Source organism: Heptranchias perlo, chromosome 1, assembly GCF_035084215.1.
Source record: "Heptranchias perlo isolate sHepPer1 chromosome 1, sHepPer1.hap1, whole genome shotgun sequence".
Lineage (NCBI taxonomy): Eukaryota > Metazoa > Chordata > Chondrichthyes > Hexanchiformes > Hexanchidae > Heptranchias > Heptranchias perlo.
Window position 1 is genome coordinate 108,622,376 of NC_090325.1, and position 17,022 is coordinate 108,639,397.

At 40.1% G+C, this 17,022-nt stretch overlaps 1 protein-coding gene across 4 annotated transcripts in view; it reads left to right on the forward strand.

Moving 5' to 3' along the window:
* LOC137324798 (prominin-1-A-like) overlaps positions 1-17,022 on the forward strand; it is a 168,329-nt gene that overhangs the window by 55,721 nt on the left and 95,586 nt on the right. For all 4 annotated transcript variants that reach the window (XR_010963722.1, XR_010963723.1, XM_067989519.1 and 1 more), the window contains exons 2-3: positions 12,112-12,170; positions 14,801-15,006. Coding sequence is in view for 2 of the 4 variants with exons in the window: in XM_067989519.1 (XP_067845620.1) it covers positions 12,112-12,170; positions 14,801-15,006 (265 nt within the window). In the remaining 2 variants the exon portion in view is untranslated. The remainder of the gene's footprint in view (positions 1-12,111; positions 12,171-14,800; positions 15,007-17,022) is intronic.

Consider the following 17,022-nt stretch of genomic DNA (forward strand, 5'->3'; position numbering starts at 1 on the left):
TCTTGTGGTTTGGGAGCATTGGGATGGCTCTGGGATCAGGGTGTACTGGAAGTGCAGTTCTAGAGGTTTGTGGTCACTGAGAAAAGGTTCCGGAAGATAAAAGCATGGGAGGTCCTCAGTCCAGCAGGACTGATGAGCGTTTTAAAGCATTGTTGTGGTGTGTGGTTGGAGGAGGGGCGGGTGCGGGCACAGACTCATAATATTGGAGGTTGCTGGTATTTGCCATAAATTTCAATAAGTAATTGTCATAAAATACTCCAAAGGTTATTGTTTATGCCGTTTCCAAGTTTTTAAATATATATAATCTATAAATCCTTGTCTCAAAAATGGTTGAGAAAATAAATTTTTTAAAACTAAATTTTCAACAATTGTCGACAACAGCGTTTGTTTCCTTTTCTAAACATCAACGAAGAAATCCTGATCATAGGTGTGGCTGTACCCCATGCTACTGTTCATGGGTGTTGTTTATTACTAGATCTAAATAAATGCTAGACTTGCCTGAAATAAAATTTTGATATTTCAGTCTCCAGTTTCTTTGAAAGCCTTTTGGAAAAAGCAAAGAAACTCTCATCCACATAGGATGAGAAGATGCACCCATCCACCCTTCTACTCCTTTTGCTGCACTTATGGCATGCTGGGAAATTCTTGCAAACTGCACATGCTCAGTATGGACAGATGTGGTTGAAAGCTCTCCAACCACTGAGAGATTTTTAAAAAAATAGGAGTTGCTTTTGAGAGTCTAAGGCCCTGCAGTCAAAACTTTAATGGACAGAGTAGATCGAGAGAAACTGTTCCCATGGCGGAGGGGTCAAGAACCAGAGGACATAGATTTAAGGTGATTGGCAAAAGAACCAAAGGCGATGTGAGAAAAAACTTTCTTACACAGCGAGTGGTTGTGATCTGGAATGCACTGCCAGAGGTGGTGGTGGAGGCAGATTCATTTATGGTTTTCAAAAGGGAATTGGATAAGTACTTGAAGGGAAAAATTTGGAGGGCTACGGGGATAGGGCACGGGAGTGGGATTAGCTGGATTGCTGTTAGAGAGCCCGCACGGACTTGACTGGCAGAACGGCCTCCTTCTGTGCTGTAACCATTCTGCAATTCTATTAAAAGGCACAAAAACAATTCATAGGGTAAATTTAGCTATGATGTGAACTATTTCTTGAAGTTATTTTGCTCAAAACCTTATTTTGGACATGGTGAACTTCAATACTGAGGGAGAAAAAGTGACCCAAATTTTTTTGAAGAAGCATTTTTAACTATTTGAATAATTCATCAGCAGTGTCAGACAACTGTTTACATACTGAAATTCAATTATGTGATTATGTAGGAAGTGTTCATGTTCACAAAACTCTGACAAAATCGTGACAACAGGAAATTAAGTTTATGAACAGGAAGTATGTGCATGCACAAGATTTTTAATATAGATTTGAGTTGTACCAAACTGCACACTTTCTCAGATTATCATAGTGCAATACAGGATGTGTGCTACATTACAAATTACATAGTAGTTGGCAATTGAAGCACTTTGGGATAATATTGTTATCTTTGTTAACCTATTGCATAAAATGAGAAGCTAATTGTACTGTGCATTAAACTTTGAAACAGGAATCATTAGTATACTGAATCTTGTAGCAAGTTTCTGTTTGGTTTAAGGATTTGACAGAAGTACAGAATTTTAGAACTCTAATATAATGTGCACAGCATAACGAATTGCAGGTGTGTGTATTCTGATTGTGTTTTGTTTAAAACTTCGAGCCAAAAAAGCCTAAAACCAACTAGAGACCAAGTACATATCTGAAATTCATCCTCTAACCAGCTTTCTGTAGATTATGTGACAAGTTATACCATTCCCCCACTTGTCATGTTCAATAGGCCCAAATGTAGCAAGGTGTTTGAAGGAAGAAATGTCTTTTATTGGTAAGCTGATTGCACAAGTGAGAGAAGTGACATTGTGTTTCAGTAAATGCACCAGAGATATCAGTGATCTTCCTGTATCTTGATGCAGTGAAAGCAGATTATTTAACAATTTTAATAACCCTCATTAATCATCCCTGGCTGGTTCAAAACAGTTTCACTTTGTTACAAGACCCCAATTAATTACATGTTTTCCAGGTTGAAACACTGTCCCTTGCTATGAAATGAATAAATACAGCACTTTTTCCCCATGAAATCTCTCTGTGAATGGATCCGCCAATTGATACACAGGTATGTTGACTATTACATCGAGTTACATCAAAACTACTGCACAGAAACAGGCCATTTGGCCCAACTGGTGTACGCCGGCGTCCACACAATCCTCCTCCCTCCCTACTTCATCCAACTCTATCAGCATACTCTTCTTCTATTCCTTTCCTCATGTCCTTCTCTAGCTTCCCCTTAAATGCATCTATGCTATTTGCCTCAACTACTCCTTGTGGTAGCATTCTTAACGCTCTTCGGGTAAAGAAGTTTCTCCTGAATTCCCTATTGGATTTATTAGCGACTATTGGTGGTGTTTGAAGGAGGGGAGATTGAAAATTTAATGAGTGTTTTGGCATTATACCGCATTTCACAATTTTTTAGTGAAAAGAAGGTATGCATCTGGAGAGTACTTTCAATGTAATGTACCCATGCCCCAAACTTAAAAAGAAAAACTAAATTCCTAACTTCTACAGAATACTTGATTTCTTGCCCCTTAGAGATCTGCTGTTTTGAATCGACAAACTTGGCAGGAAGGTTCTGACTTCAAGTGTGAGCCAAATCCGTGAGAAGCTGCTTCCAGAGGGAGAAATTTTCTGATCCTGGATGCAGATTAGAAGTAGTCATGCTATGAAACTTTGATACCAGTGAAATCCTGGTCTGTAAGTGACAGGTAATGAAGATTCCTAGCTCAAAAATCCTCATTCAAAATGGGAGAGACTGCTGATCAGTGTTTCTCCCGATGGAGCCCATAATCGGAATCAGCCTGAGCAGCTTTCTACTGCATGTTGAGACACAAGATCACAAGTTAATTATGGATGAAGAAGGACCGTTGGCTCATCTTGATTCATCCATTCAGAAAGTTCTTAAAATCCTCCATTGCAGCATCCAATTGTTTCTTCAATGATTTCAAGATTTTTGCTTCTACTACTCTAACCAGAAGTCTCTTCCACATGCAGATCACTCTTTGTGAAGAAGAATTTCCTGATATCAGTGCTAAATTTACCTTTTATTAATTCTGACCTGTGTTCCTTTGTCCCACTCTTGCAATTTAATTTAATTTTAAGTAATGTTCTGGATTTACCTTTCCTACTTCCTTAACTATCTTTTTTACCTCTTTAAGATCACTTCTTAGATGGCTCCTTTCCAGGCTGAAAAGCCAAAATTTCTCCAGTCTTTCCTTATAATTCAGACCACCTGCACAAGGCATGAGCCTTGTGGCTCTTGGTAACTAGAACTGGACATAGTACTCTAAGGTATGATCTGAGCAGAGCACTGTACTGGCTGTGGAATTCACATCCAAGGTTAGTGATTGAGGCAGAATCGATGTCAACGTTGAAGATTAAATTGGATAGATGGATGAAGGAAAAAGGGTTGTAGGGATGAGGGAGTAGTGAGTAAATGTAATTGGAACTGTTTGCTTGTGTGCAATGTAAAGGCTGACATGGACTGGTTGGGACGAGTAGCCTGTTTCCATGTTGCAACTTCTATGCATTTATTTTGACGATTACAGCTTCCTTTGACTTATGGTCTACTGTTCAACATTTCAATGGCTTTATTGATTCTTGCTCTGCGTCCTAAGTCTCTTTCAGCTTCATCCTTAGCTCTTTCAGCACAATTTATGGAGTACACGTGTGTTACCCATTTTTCTTTCCTATTTACACTTGCCTGCATTAAATTTCATCTATTGTTCTGCCCACTTATATATTTTGTCTAACTTGTTCTGTAATTTCTGAGCTGCCATTTCTGATTCTACTGTCCCTTCTAGACTGGTATCATCTACAAATTTGGCCACTTAGCATTGAGTTTCTGAATCTGTCATTTTTATAGATTAAAACAGTAGTGGTCCCAACACTGAGCCTTGGGCACCCCACTCATAGTTCCCCACCTTGACATAACACCTCTAATGAGTACATGTTTTCTACCTTTCAGCCAGTTTCTTGCTAACCTCCAGGGTTTACTCAGGATCCTGCCAGCTTTGAGTTTAACTAATAGCTCTTTTTGTGTAATTTGGTCAAATGCCTTTTGGTCAAATGTATGTATGCCGCATCATTGGGATTTCCACAGTCCATTTGGGCTGTCACTTCCTCAAAGAGGGCAAGGAAGTTGGTTAACCAGGATTTTCTCTTTCTGAATCCAACTGACTGCCAACTGTTATTTACTAGTTAGTTATTGTACAGATATTCCTCTAGTTTACTCTTGATGATTTCAACATTTTACACAAAATTAAAAATAAGGCTAATGGCTCTGTGGTTGCCTGTCTGCTTTGTCACCCTCTTTGAATACAGGCACCATATTAGATGTTTCCAATTTATTGGTGCCTCCCCAGTTTCCAGTGACTCTCCATAATCTCTCTAGTTTCTATCCACATTCTGGGATAAATACCATGTATCCCATGGAATTTATTTGTTTTGAGCCGTTTGTCTGTCTAGGACTTCCATCTCCTTTAAATCAAAGTCGTTGATTTTCCTTAGGTTATCATTCACGAGGGTTTGTTGCTTGTGTCTTTCCTTATGAATACTTGGAGGAATGGAGGGTTGCCATGGTAAATGAGAAAATTGCAATTTATTTTAAACATTAGTTTTTAAAAAAAAGTAGCCTATGTTAAGTGAACTTTATTTCTCTTTCCTCCCTAGCAAATGAAATCCAGAGCTAACCAATTAGAATTATATTCCAAATTGAAATGCATATTTAAGTGTTTTTTAAAAAGGAGATAAAACATATAAAAGACTGAAACACATTGAATTCCTGTTACTCTGAATGGATATGGCTGTATTATATTTACAACTCAAGACCTGGGCCAGGATTTTAACCCGGGGGCGGGGGGATCGAATCGCAGACGGGAAACCCAGAAGTAGGGTTTCCCGGACGTCCTTAAGATTTTGACGTAAGGATGTCTTTTTTTGTCGGTTTCTCGTCCAACAGGCCGGCCTGTTGACAGGCTGGCCTCAGTCAGACGGGAGCAGAGCAAGGATGAGGACATCTTCAGGTAAGTCTTAGATTGTATGGATTGGGGGTGGGGGTGGGGGGTCGTGATCGTTGGCGGGGGGGGGGCGGCGTCAGTGATCGTTGGGGTGGTCGCTACAGGTAAGTTTGTTGTGTCTGGGGGGAAGCACTCCTGCTCCTCTGGGCCCACAAGCTGTGCTATAAAGGCACCTACCTGCAGTTTCGGGCCTTCTCACCTCCTTTCACGTGGCGTGAAGGAGAAGGCCTGGGAATCCCGGCCCTCAGGGGTTGAAATCACAAAATATTTCAAAATGGAGGCCCCGGAGCCTCCTTGAAAGGTTTGTGACCAACCCGCCTCCTGACAGCGGCTTGGTTGCCCGCCTCTCGTCCCGCCCTGGTGAAAACCGGAAATGGGCGGGTTGGAGGCGGGTCTGAAATTGTTGCAATTTTCAATGCACCCCCATGTCCCCAACCCACCCGTTTCCCCTTTTAAAATTCTGCCCCATGCACAAAATGATACAGGTGCATTCTGGGTGTTGCTTCTTGGTTCATTCAGGCTGGGAATTGAGCAGTATTGCAAATTCTGAGAATTAAAAAGTACTGTTGATTTTTTTGTGGTGAGACTTTCATCAAAATTTCTAACACATGGCTTCTTTAAATCATTGTGCACTCGTTGTAAATAGATATTAGTTTACTTCGACAATGGCCCTTTTTAAGGTACAAGGTAAAATTGTTTGGGTAGAACATGCTTACAATCCAGCAGTTGTGTAAAATGAAACTGCTAGTAACAGCTATGACATTTAGTTTAACAAACAGTGTGTCTTTGCGATTTAACCTCAATGGCATTAAAATCAGTGACCTATTGAATTCAATTCCAACACATTGTTAACAGAATCATATCAAATTATAGGGTACAAGGATAAAAGATTCTTTGTTGAAATTTAATTCAAAATATTTCTGGCTTAATTTGGAATGTAGTTCCAGTATCAAAGGAAAATTTGGCCTTGGAAGTGGTAAATTGCCCAGATCAACGAGGTTCACTGGTGCCCCCTGATAAGGTTCACGTACCCAGATTTGACCACTAATCAAATATGGATCAAGAATGTATGGCCTGTCATTTGTTGAGAGAGCACTCTATCATTCCTAAATCTGGACCAGAAGATGTACCACAAACTCAAGGATCCATTGCTAATCTGTTGTACCATCCCAGGCTCTAATTCTCAAGTAGCACATTGCATCAGTTTATTTCCTCCCAATTTCCAGTAAGTGGAATTGGTGTAAAGGTAAAGGTTACTCAACTCTTGCTTGACCTTGTTTGTGTTGTATTCTCAAACAAGGAACACTTCCATAGCTATGGTTACTAATATGCCCTGGCTAAGAGCTTTCTTTGTCTTTTCTACTTTTGTTAGTGTTGACCAAATTTCAGTGATGACTCCATCTAGGATCATATAGTATTACATCTTGTAATGTTACTCAAGAGCAGAGGAAGAAGAGTTATTTTGGTTGTTGCAGCTGTTTATACTTCTATCTATTTCTGTTTCAGTTTGCACGACAGCACAAACCAGTGCATCAATCCATCGGTTTAGTAGCAATGTTTATGACTCTTGTATACGACTGCCGAATTGGATGCATAGCTGCATAAATTGCACTCCAAGATTGCAGGTCATAAAATGATTTGTGATGGTGCAATTTGCGCACTGGATTTTATGATAATTTGAACAAACAATTAAGCCACTTTGAATAATTTATATACAAAGGTGACTCAATGTAATTTGTGCAGAGGATTAAGTCCCTCGATATGATAAATATAGACAAATACCTATTTCTTTGATGTAACACAGGCTTTGGTGCAGATATGGCTAACACAGTGAACGTGCCTAAGAAAATCTCAGTGTTAATAAAAATAAGTTGAAGAGTTCTGCGGGGCGGTAGGGGAAAAACCCAAAATGATAAGCAAGTTGCTTCTCTAGAAGTTGATGATGTATCATGAGTTTAGGAACACTGAACAATGTTAGTGATTAGCATATCCATGGTGCTTGTCTAAGAATTGGCAATTTTAAAATTCTGAATACAGTTGTGTGCCATATAATTTCTGTGAAATCTGGGCACTTCTTTCTAGTTTAGTGGCTGAGGTGATCTGCTTACTCTTTGTGTATGATCATACGAATTAAGAGCAGGACTAGGCCTTTCGGGCCCTCAATCTTGCTCTGCCATTTGATAAGATCATGGCTGATCTGATTGTGACCTCAACCCTACTTTCCCGTCTACCTACTATAACCTTTGACTCCCTTGTGTATGAAGTCTTGCAACCAAGAAGAATTTTAAAACAAGACATAACGGGATATTCATGCTCTGAATGAGATTTATGATCATCAAGAATGACTTAAGTCACCTTGATTCAGAGGTCACAATTATCCATTTTCTGAAAGGAGTGATAGTTTTCTTCTGTGTGAAGTAGCAGCATCATGGGAATTCCCAGTTAACCTGCTAATAGATTTTTTTAAAATTTAGTGACTAGGACTCTTACTGTGCCATTGGCTTAGTCTATTAGTCTCCTCCTTCTCCTCCCCTCCCTTGGCCCTCTCCCCCTCACGTCCAAAAAAATAAATAAAACTAGGCTACGATTCCTTTTGGTGCAACTTGTGGAAGAATATGCCCACTGAGGAATAAAAACCCCACGGGAAACGTGATCCATCTGTGCCTAACTAAAAAAGTTAAGGATAGTATTAGATTAAAAGAAGAGGCTTATAATGTTGCCAAGGAGAGCCGTAAGCCTGAGGATGTGAGTTTTAGAAAGTAGCAAAGGATGACCAAAAAATAGATAGAGGGAGAAAATAGAATATGAGTAAACTAGCAAGAAATATGAAAAGATTGTAAGAGCTTCTACAAGTATGTAAAAAGGAAGAGAGTAGTGAAAGCAAATGTAGGTCCCTTAGAGGCTGAGACAGGAGAAATTATAATAGAGAATAAGGAAATGGCAGAGACATTAAACAAATATTTTGTATCTGTCTTCACAGTAGAAGACACAAAAAAAATACCAGAAATAGTGGAGAACCAAGAGTCTAATGAGAATGAGGCATTTAAAATAGTTACTATTAGTAAAGAAAAAGTACTGGAGAAATTAATGGGACTAAAAGCCGACAAATCCCCTGGACCTGATGGCCTACATCCGAGGGTTCTAAAAGAGGTGGCTGCAGAGATAGTGGATGCATTGGTTGTGATCTTCTAAAATTCCCTAGATTCTTGAACAGTCCCAGCAAATTGGAAGTTAGTAAATGTAACCTCGCTATTCAAGAAAGGAGGGAGAGAGAAAACAGGGAACTACAGGCCAGTTAGCCTGACATCAGTAGTCAGGAAAATGCTGGAATCTATTATTAAGAATGTGGTAACAGGACATTTAGGAAATCATAATGTGATTAAGCAGAGTCAACATAATTTTATGAAAGGGAAATAGTGTTTGATAAATCTACTGGCGTTTTTTTGAGGATGTAACTCACAAGGTAGATAAAGAGGACCCAGTGGATGTACTATATTTGGATTTTCAAAAGTCTTTCGGTAAGGTCCCACTCAAAAGGTTGTTATGCAAGATAAGGGCTCATGGGGTTGGGGGTAATATATTAGCATGGATAGAGGGTTGGTTAACGGACAGAAAACAGAGAGTAGGGATAACAAGTCATTCTCAGATTGACAGGCTGTAACTAGTGGAGTGCTGCAAGGATCATTGCTTGGGCTTCAGCTAATCACAATCTGTATTAATGACTTAGATGAAGGGACTGAGTGTAATGTATCCAAGTTTGCTTACAATACAAAACTAGATGGGAAAATATGCTGTGGGGAGAACACAGAGTCTGCAAAGGGATATCGACAGGTTAAGTGAGTGGGCAAGAAAGTGGCAGTTGGAGTCTAATGTTGGGAATTGTGAGAATAGATTACGGGAAGGATGTAGTTACTCTGGAGTGAGTGCAGAGAAGATTTACAAGAATGTTGCCAGGACTTGAAAATTACAACTACGAGGAGAGATTGGATAGGCTGGGGTTGTTTTCCTTGGAGCAGAGGAGGCTGAGGGGAGACTTGATTGAGGTGTACAAAATTATGAGGGGTCTAGATAGAGTAGACAGGAAGTATCTGTTTCCCCTAGCGGAGAGTTCAAGAACTAGAGGACATAGATTTAAGCTGATTGGCGGAAGGATTAGAGGGGACATGAGGAAAAGCTTTTTTCCCCAGAGGGTGGTGGGTGTATGGAATTCGCTGCCCGAATTGGTGGTAGAGGCAAGGACCCTCAACTCTTTTTAAAAAGTACCTGGACCTGCTCCTAAAGTGCTGTAAGCTGCAGGGCTTATGGACCAGGTGCTGGAAGGTGGGATTAGAATGGGCACCTGGTTGTTCTTCGAGCCAGCGCAGACGCAATGAGCCGAATGGCCCCCTTCTGTGCTGTATCTTTTCTATGATTCTATTCTATGGTTCTAAATATCTTCTCAGAGGGTTGTGAATCTTTGGAATTCTCTACCCCAAAGGGTTGTGGATGCTCAGTCGTTGAGTATATTCAAGACTGAGATTGATAGATTTTTGTGGATTCTAAGGGAATCAAGGGATATGGGGATCAGGCGGGAAAGTGGAGTTGAGGTCGAAGATCAGCCATGATCTTATTGAATAGTGGAGCAGGCTCGAGGGTCTGTTTTCCCTATTCCTGCTCCTATTTCTTATGTTCTTATTGTGTCTCTTGTAAAGCTGTTGCAGCTTCGCAAAATATGTAAAGGAAATTGGGTGAATACTTAAATTTCACCTACGTTGCTAACCTATTTTTAAAATTAAGAGTGAGGTAGAATCGTAGCTAACAGCATGGAAGGAAGCCATTTGGCCCATTAAGCTCACGCTGGCTCTATGCAAGAGCAATGCAGCTAGTCCCATTCCCCCGCCCTATCCCCATAGCCCTGCAAATTTTTTCGTTATCCCGTTCCCTTTTGAAGGCCATGATTGAATCTGCTTCCACCACCCCCTCGGGCAGTGCATTCCAGATCCTAACACTGTGTTTTTTTAAAAAAAAAGTTTTTCCTCATGTCACCTTTAGTTCTTCTGCATTCACCTTAAATCTATGTCCTCTGGTTCTTGACCCTTCTGCCAATGGGAACAGTTTCTCTCTACCCTGTCTAGACCCTTCATGATTTTGAGTACCTCAATCAAATCTCCTCGCAACTGTCTCTGTTCCATGGAGAACAACCCCAGCTTCTCCAGTCTATCCATGTAACTAAAGTCCCTCATCCCTGGTTAAGAGGAGTTTTTAATTTAAAAAAAAAATGAGATCTTATTGGTACGCGTTAATTGTACTTGGTGACCTTGATTAAGCAATTCCTAAATATGAGATATCCATTGGATAAGAATGAGAAGTTGCATGTGTAGATCAGAGATGAATTGCTGGACAAACTTTCCCAATTGTCCACATTGGTTGTGAATGATGTGACACACATCTGGCTATATTAATCCAATAGATTAGAATGCTTGTGCCTAGTCATGAGAACTTCTATTGGTTATGTGCTTGGAAAGAGATAAGTAACTTTAAAATCTATTGTAGATAAAATATGTAGGATTTCAGGCTGATATTAGAACATTTACAAAGTGTTGGCGGTCTCTTAAAAGATAAAACTCTTCCAAGTTCTTGTAAAACATGGATTCAGTTTTATGAATTATACTTGTACATTTGATTTGGGAAAAAAATTGTAATTCCTTAAATGAGAAAAATTAGTTTCTTTTCTCCCCTTCCAATAAAAAAAAGACTGGTTGTGAAACATTGAGAAAAGTTGAGGGTTTTTATTTGACCAATTTGAAGCATATGAATTACCAGCTATCCTCTGGGTGTGGGTAAATTTTCTTTCTTTCTCAAAGATTTGAGTTTGCTTTATTCTATCAAGTATTCTTTTGTTAATGCCAGTATCTCCTGCTAAAGCTTTACAATTGCACAGGGCTTTGAGAATTTGAGTAAATTTGAAAAAATTAAATGCTCTACTGATTCATCCGTTTCAAGTGTCCCTATCAACTTGTGTGGTCCCATTTTGTGGGCAGTAGTAGTCATTGTGCATATCTGTAAGGAAGCCCGATGCCAGTGACTACAGATTAGCATCTCCACTGCCTGTTCTATCAAAGCTCATTAAAACCATAGTGAATGAAATCTGTTGCAACATCTTCATTACAATCTGCTGTTTGTTGATCTATTTGCTCTGAAGCCAAATTTGGCAAACTTACAAGGCTGTCAGTTTCACAGTCAAGAAGTGTTTCGTCAAAGGTTTATTGAATTATTGCAGTTTATTTTGTACTTCTGTTAATTTCATTTTGCTCCTTTTTCCCCTTTTTGGTACCATCTTGACTCGTGACCGACTCTGGACGACTCTGAGCTTTTCCTGCTCGCGCTCTTTATTCCCATCGTTGGTCACTGACCACTCTTGTAATGTCACATTCTGCAGAGTAATGTGCTTCTCAACTGAAATACAAGTGTTTACTGAAGTGCTGCAGGCAGATATATTAGACAGTGAATGTAACTTACTGTTCTATTATACTCTAGGGTTGGTGCTGCACTGAGATTTTCCACGTACTGGTCCAAACAGGTTATCCCCAAAATAGTGACTTAAAGTACGGCATGTCCGAGAGGGGATTCTTGTACTGACCTCTGATTTTCACATCCATTCATATGTGTACCAGTGATATAATGTTATGTTGCCTTGTGCTATCCAACAGGTCATTTCGATCAAGACGGACAACTGCTGCTCATTTTTTATTACCAAGTACTTATTGTCTGCAGACATTTCTGATGGCCAATATAACTGATTACTTTGGTGCATGGTTTTGCAGTCAATAACTGTTGCTACTTACTGTCCTGTAGAGAACAGTGGTATTACTTTGAAAGTAATTTAGCATTGATCCACAGAAAATTTTCAACAAGAGAAACAGCAAGATCCTGTATGTAAACCTGCATTTCTTTCTTCTCTGTTCCAGAGTTGATCATTGAAGTAATTAAGCAGAACTATGGACAAGTACTACACCAATATCAAGAGGTAATAGTTGGTTAGACACACTACCACGAACTACAATATCTGACCATGTTCAAATAATGCTAATTAGTGTAATTTCCTTAAAGAAATCCATTCCATGATAAGATTCAGTATTTGTAGTAAGATAGCAGCGATGGAAATTTATTTTTTTGTGATTTTACAGCGATGTGATGGTGTTTGCTGATCATTTTCCATAGTTTAGTGATTGTGTTTAATGAAATAATAGACAGCTGTTTTAAGTTGAATTCTTTTATCGGTGTGATTATTTTGTTATAGCACCATTTCATGCACTTACAGCATGATGTTTGAATATTTGCTCATTTGTTGTTTTGGTTCTGCATGCTTCATTACATCTGTTTACATGCATCGGCTTTGGCTCCACAGCCAGAAAATGTTGTACTGGCTCTCCAGGTACATTTATACCTTCTGAATTGTTAGTTCTCTATAGGATGGCCCCTCCCTTTTTGACAAGATGTTTAAGATCAAACGCTGTGATGAAAGTTGTTTTTTAAATTTAAATAGCCTGGTTGTTCTACTTTAAGTTGATGCAACGTATTGATCATTTTAGGTTGTATAGACTAGCAGAAATAAGCCTAATTTATGCCAGCCACTGTTAAGGACCATGTACTGTGCAAGAGAGCAGGCAGGTAACCTGTTTTGAGGCCTCTGGCAATGATGTTGTGAATTGGGTAGAAAATATGTGAGCTGTGCAAACAGAATTCTCCAAAATAAGATTTTTTTTAAAGATAATCTTGTTTGGCCTTTTTCCCCTTGCTTGGCAAAATATCTCACTTCTGCTCAACACTTCTCAAAAGACCTTGCTCAAGTTTGGAAATTTGTTGTGTGAGGGCAAGGGTGCACATCTTTTTTTTGATGAAAGTACAGCTGGACATGGAGTTCTCCAAACCAGCACTGCCTTGCTTTTGTTAAGTTGTGTTTTTTTGAGAGAGATATTCAGAAATTATGTACAGCTGCTGGCATAGTCACCAAATCCACTGCATTTGGAAGGGGTACAGTGCAGATTCACCAGAATGATACCTTGGCTTAAAGGGTTAAATTACTCGTGACTTAGATGAGGGGACCGAGTGTAATGTATCCAAGTTTGCTGACAATGCAAAGCTAGATGGGAAAGTAAGCTGTGAGGACGACGTAAAGAGGCTGCGAAGGGATAAAGACAGGTTAAGTGGGTGGACAAGAAGGTGGCAGATGGAGTATAATGTGGGGAAATGTGAAATTATCCACTTTGGTAGGAAGAATCGAAAAGCAGAATATTTTTTAAAAGGTGAGAGACTAAGAAATGTTGGTATTCAGAGGGATTTGGGTGTCTTGTACACGAATCACAAAAAGTTAACATGCAGGTACAGCAAGCAATTAGGAAGGCAAATGGTATGTTAGCCTTTATTGCAAGGGGTTGGAGTATAAGAGTAAGGAGGACTTGCTGCAATTATATAGGGCTCTGGTGAGACCACACCTGGAGCACTGCGTACAGTTTTGGTCCCCTTACCTAAGGAAGGATATACTTGCCTTAGAGGGGGTGCAACGAAGGTTCACCAGATTGATTCCTGGGATGAGAGGGTTGTCCTATGAGGAGAGATTGAGTAGAAAGGGCCTATAATCTCTGGAGTTTAGAAGAATGAGAGGTGATCTCATTGAAACCGATAAAATTCTTGGAGGCTTGACAGGGTAGATGCTGAGAGGCTATTTCCCCTGGCTGGAGAGTCTGGAACTAGAGGTCATAGTCTCAAGATAAGCAGTTGGCCATTTAGTACCGAGATGAGAAATTTCTTCACTCAGAGGGTTTTGAATCTCTGGATGCTCACTTGTTGAGTATATTCAAGACTCAGATCGATGGTTATTTGGGCTCCAAGGGAATTAAGGGATATGGGGATCGGGCAGGAAGTGGAGTTGAGGTAGAATATCAACCATGATATTGAATGGCAGAGCAGGCTCAAGGGTCCGTATGGCCTTCTGCTGCTCCTATTTCTTATGTTCTTATGATAGGTTGCATAAACTTGGCTTGTATTCCCTTGAGTTTAGAAGATTGAGGGGTGATCTAATCGAGGTTTTTAAAATGATAAAGCGGTTCAATAGGGTAGACACAGAGAAACAATTTCCTCTGGTGGGGAAATTCTGAACAAGGGGGCCCAATCTTAAAATTAGAGCAAGGCCATATAGGAATGAAATCAGGAAGCACTTTTTCTCAGTGTAGTAGAAATCGGGAACTCGCTCCCCAGAAACACTGTTGATAGATTTTTGTTAGGCAGGGTATCAAGGGATAATGAACAACAGTGGGTAAATGGAGTTGAGGTGCATGATCTAATAGGTGGGCAGAACAGGGCTGAGGGGCTAAATAACCTGTTCCTATGTTTCTATTACATAATGTCAAATAACTGCTTTTCTCATTCTCTTTAACAAGAGATGGTTGTCAACTTAATATTGACACAAGGAATTTGACATATTGAATGAATGTAACTAGTGCTCTCTGCAGTTATTACATGTACAATATTTAATGTATTTTCTGATTCCCAGCTAATATCAAACAATTTCAAGTTTTGTTCAACGTATATTATGATTTTTGGGAAAATTTGTCAATATTATGACCGAATCTGTTTAATATTTTCCTTTTGAAACAGATAATATACTATGAGATTGGTTTCATCATCTGTGCGACTTTGGGAATTGTTTTTATTCTACTCATGCCTCTTGTGGGCCTGTGTTTCTGCATGTGTCGTTGCTGTGACAACTGTGGAGGGGAGCTGCATCAGCGACAGAAGAAAAATGCAGATTGTAGAAGAAGCTGCTTTGCAACAAGCTTACTTGTCGTTACCGTATTTATAACGTAAGTTCCAACAGAAGCACATTTATATGCAGATGTTGGCTTTTGCATTAGTAACAGTTTGGAAGAAAACCCAAAGTGAAATAACTACTGTTGCCTAGTGCTAATGTTGCTATTGTTTTCCACACATCCTTTTTTACATATAAATATATATATATATATATATATAATTTTTATTAGCTTTGTGCTCCTCAAGGTGTGGGATGTTAGTGCTGGGAATTGAAACACTTTCCATTTCAGGTACCCAATGTCAGCATCAAGCACCAACCGATAAATCAGATGCTGAGTAAAGCTCCATGTTCTGCCTCAGAAGAGCATTCTACTGCAGTGTGACAGTTTTCTAATTCCCGCCTCAGTCACCCTAAGACTTGTCTGAATTAACTAATTTGTGTCAAATTGAGTACGGTGTTGTGCTGTAGGCCAGTGCCCACTAGAAACTGGTTTGAGGATGCCCATGATCATAACAGCAGGCAGAGAATTCCCATCAGTTTGGCCTGAATTTGAACCCTGGTCCCATCGGTGAAAGGTCAGTGTCAAATCCTTTGTGCCACCCAGTTCTCCACCGCTTGTAGCTTCTAATGAACTAAAGGGGCAATAAGAGAGAGCCATGACCACAGACTTTTCCAAAGTCCTTCTCCAAGCCCACAAATGACATCAAGATGCATTTAATTTGTGTAATTGCATTGTGTTTGTGAAGAAAAGTGTTTATCAAATGCTATCATGAACATACTGCCTGTTTTAAGTATTTATTATATAATGTAAAGTTTCATCTTGATTATGGTCAGCATTTTTAAGTCGGCTAGACCATTAATGACCTGACATTACTGTTCTTAAATGCAAAATTTTACAACTAAATTCCAACTCTCCTTTGAAGCTGGAAAAGATCCAGTAAAATTCAAGACTAACATCAGTAATTTCTTTTGTTTATTAACCAAATTTTTGTCTTTAATGGAAACAAACATCCAGGCTTGGGCTGATAAGTGGCAAGTAACATTCGTGCCAGACAAGTGCCAGGCAATGACCATCTCCAACAAGAGAGAGTCTAACCACCTCCCCATGACATTTAACGGCATTACCATCGCCAAATCCCCCACCATCAACATCCTGGGGGTCACCATTGACCAGAAACTTAACTGGACCAGCCATATAAATACTGTGGCTACAAGAGCAGGTCAGAGGCTGGGTATTCTGCAGCGAGTGACTCACCACCTGACTCCCCGAAGCCTTTCCACCATCTACAAGGCACAAGTCAAGAGTGCGATGGAATACTGTCCACTTGCCTGGATGAGTGCAGCTCAAGAAGCTCGACACCATCCAGGATAAAGCAGTCCGCTTGATTGGCACCCCATCCACCACCGTAAACATTCACTCCCTTCACCACCGTCGCACTGTGGCTGCAGTGTGTACCATCCACAGGATGCACTGCAGCAACTCGCCAAGGCTTCTTCGATAGCACCTCCCAAACCCGTGACCTCTACCACCTAGAAGGACAAGAGCAGCAGGCACATGGGAACAACACCACCTGCACGTTCCCCTCCAAGTCACACACCATCCCGACTTGGAAATATATCGCCGTTCCTTCATCGTCGCTGGGTCAAAATCCTGGAACTCCCTTCCTAACAGCACTGTGGGAGAACCGTCACCACACGGACTGCAGCGGTTCAAGAAGGCGGCTCACCACCACCTTCTCAAGGGCAATTAGGGATGGGCAATAAATGCCGGCCTCGCCAGCGACACCCACATCCCATGAACGAATAAAAAAAAAACAAAAGCTTCAGACAATCTGCTTATGCTCTTATAAATATACTGAAAACAGATGAAATTTCTACCAGAGTGAAGTATTAATACTTTGTGCATTACGTGCTCTATCATTCCTGTCTTCATAAAACAGCATATCATCCAACTTGGTGAATATACCAAGGGAGATGTTTATGTATCGAGGATGAGAAAAGGCCCACAGACACCCACCTCCATTTTGTCATATGAATTGTACTGGTCACACATTCCTTCTGTGTCGCG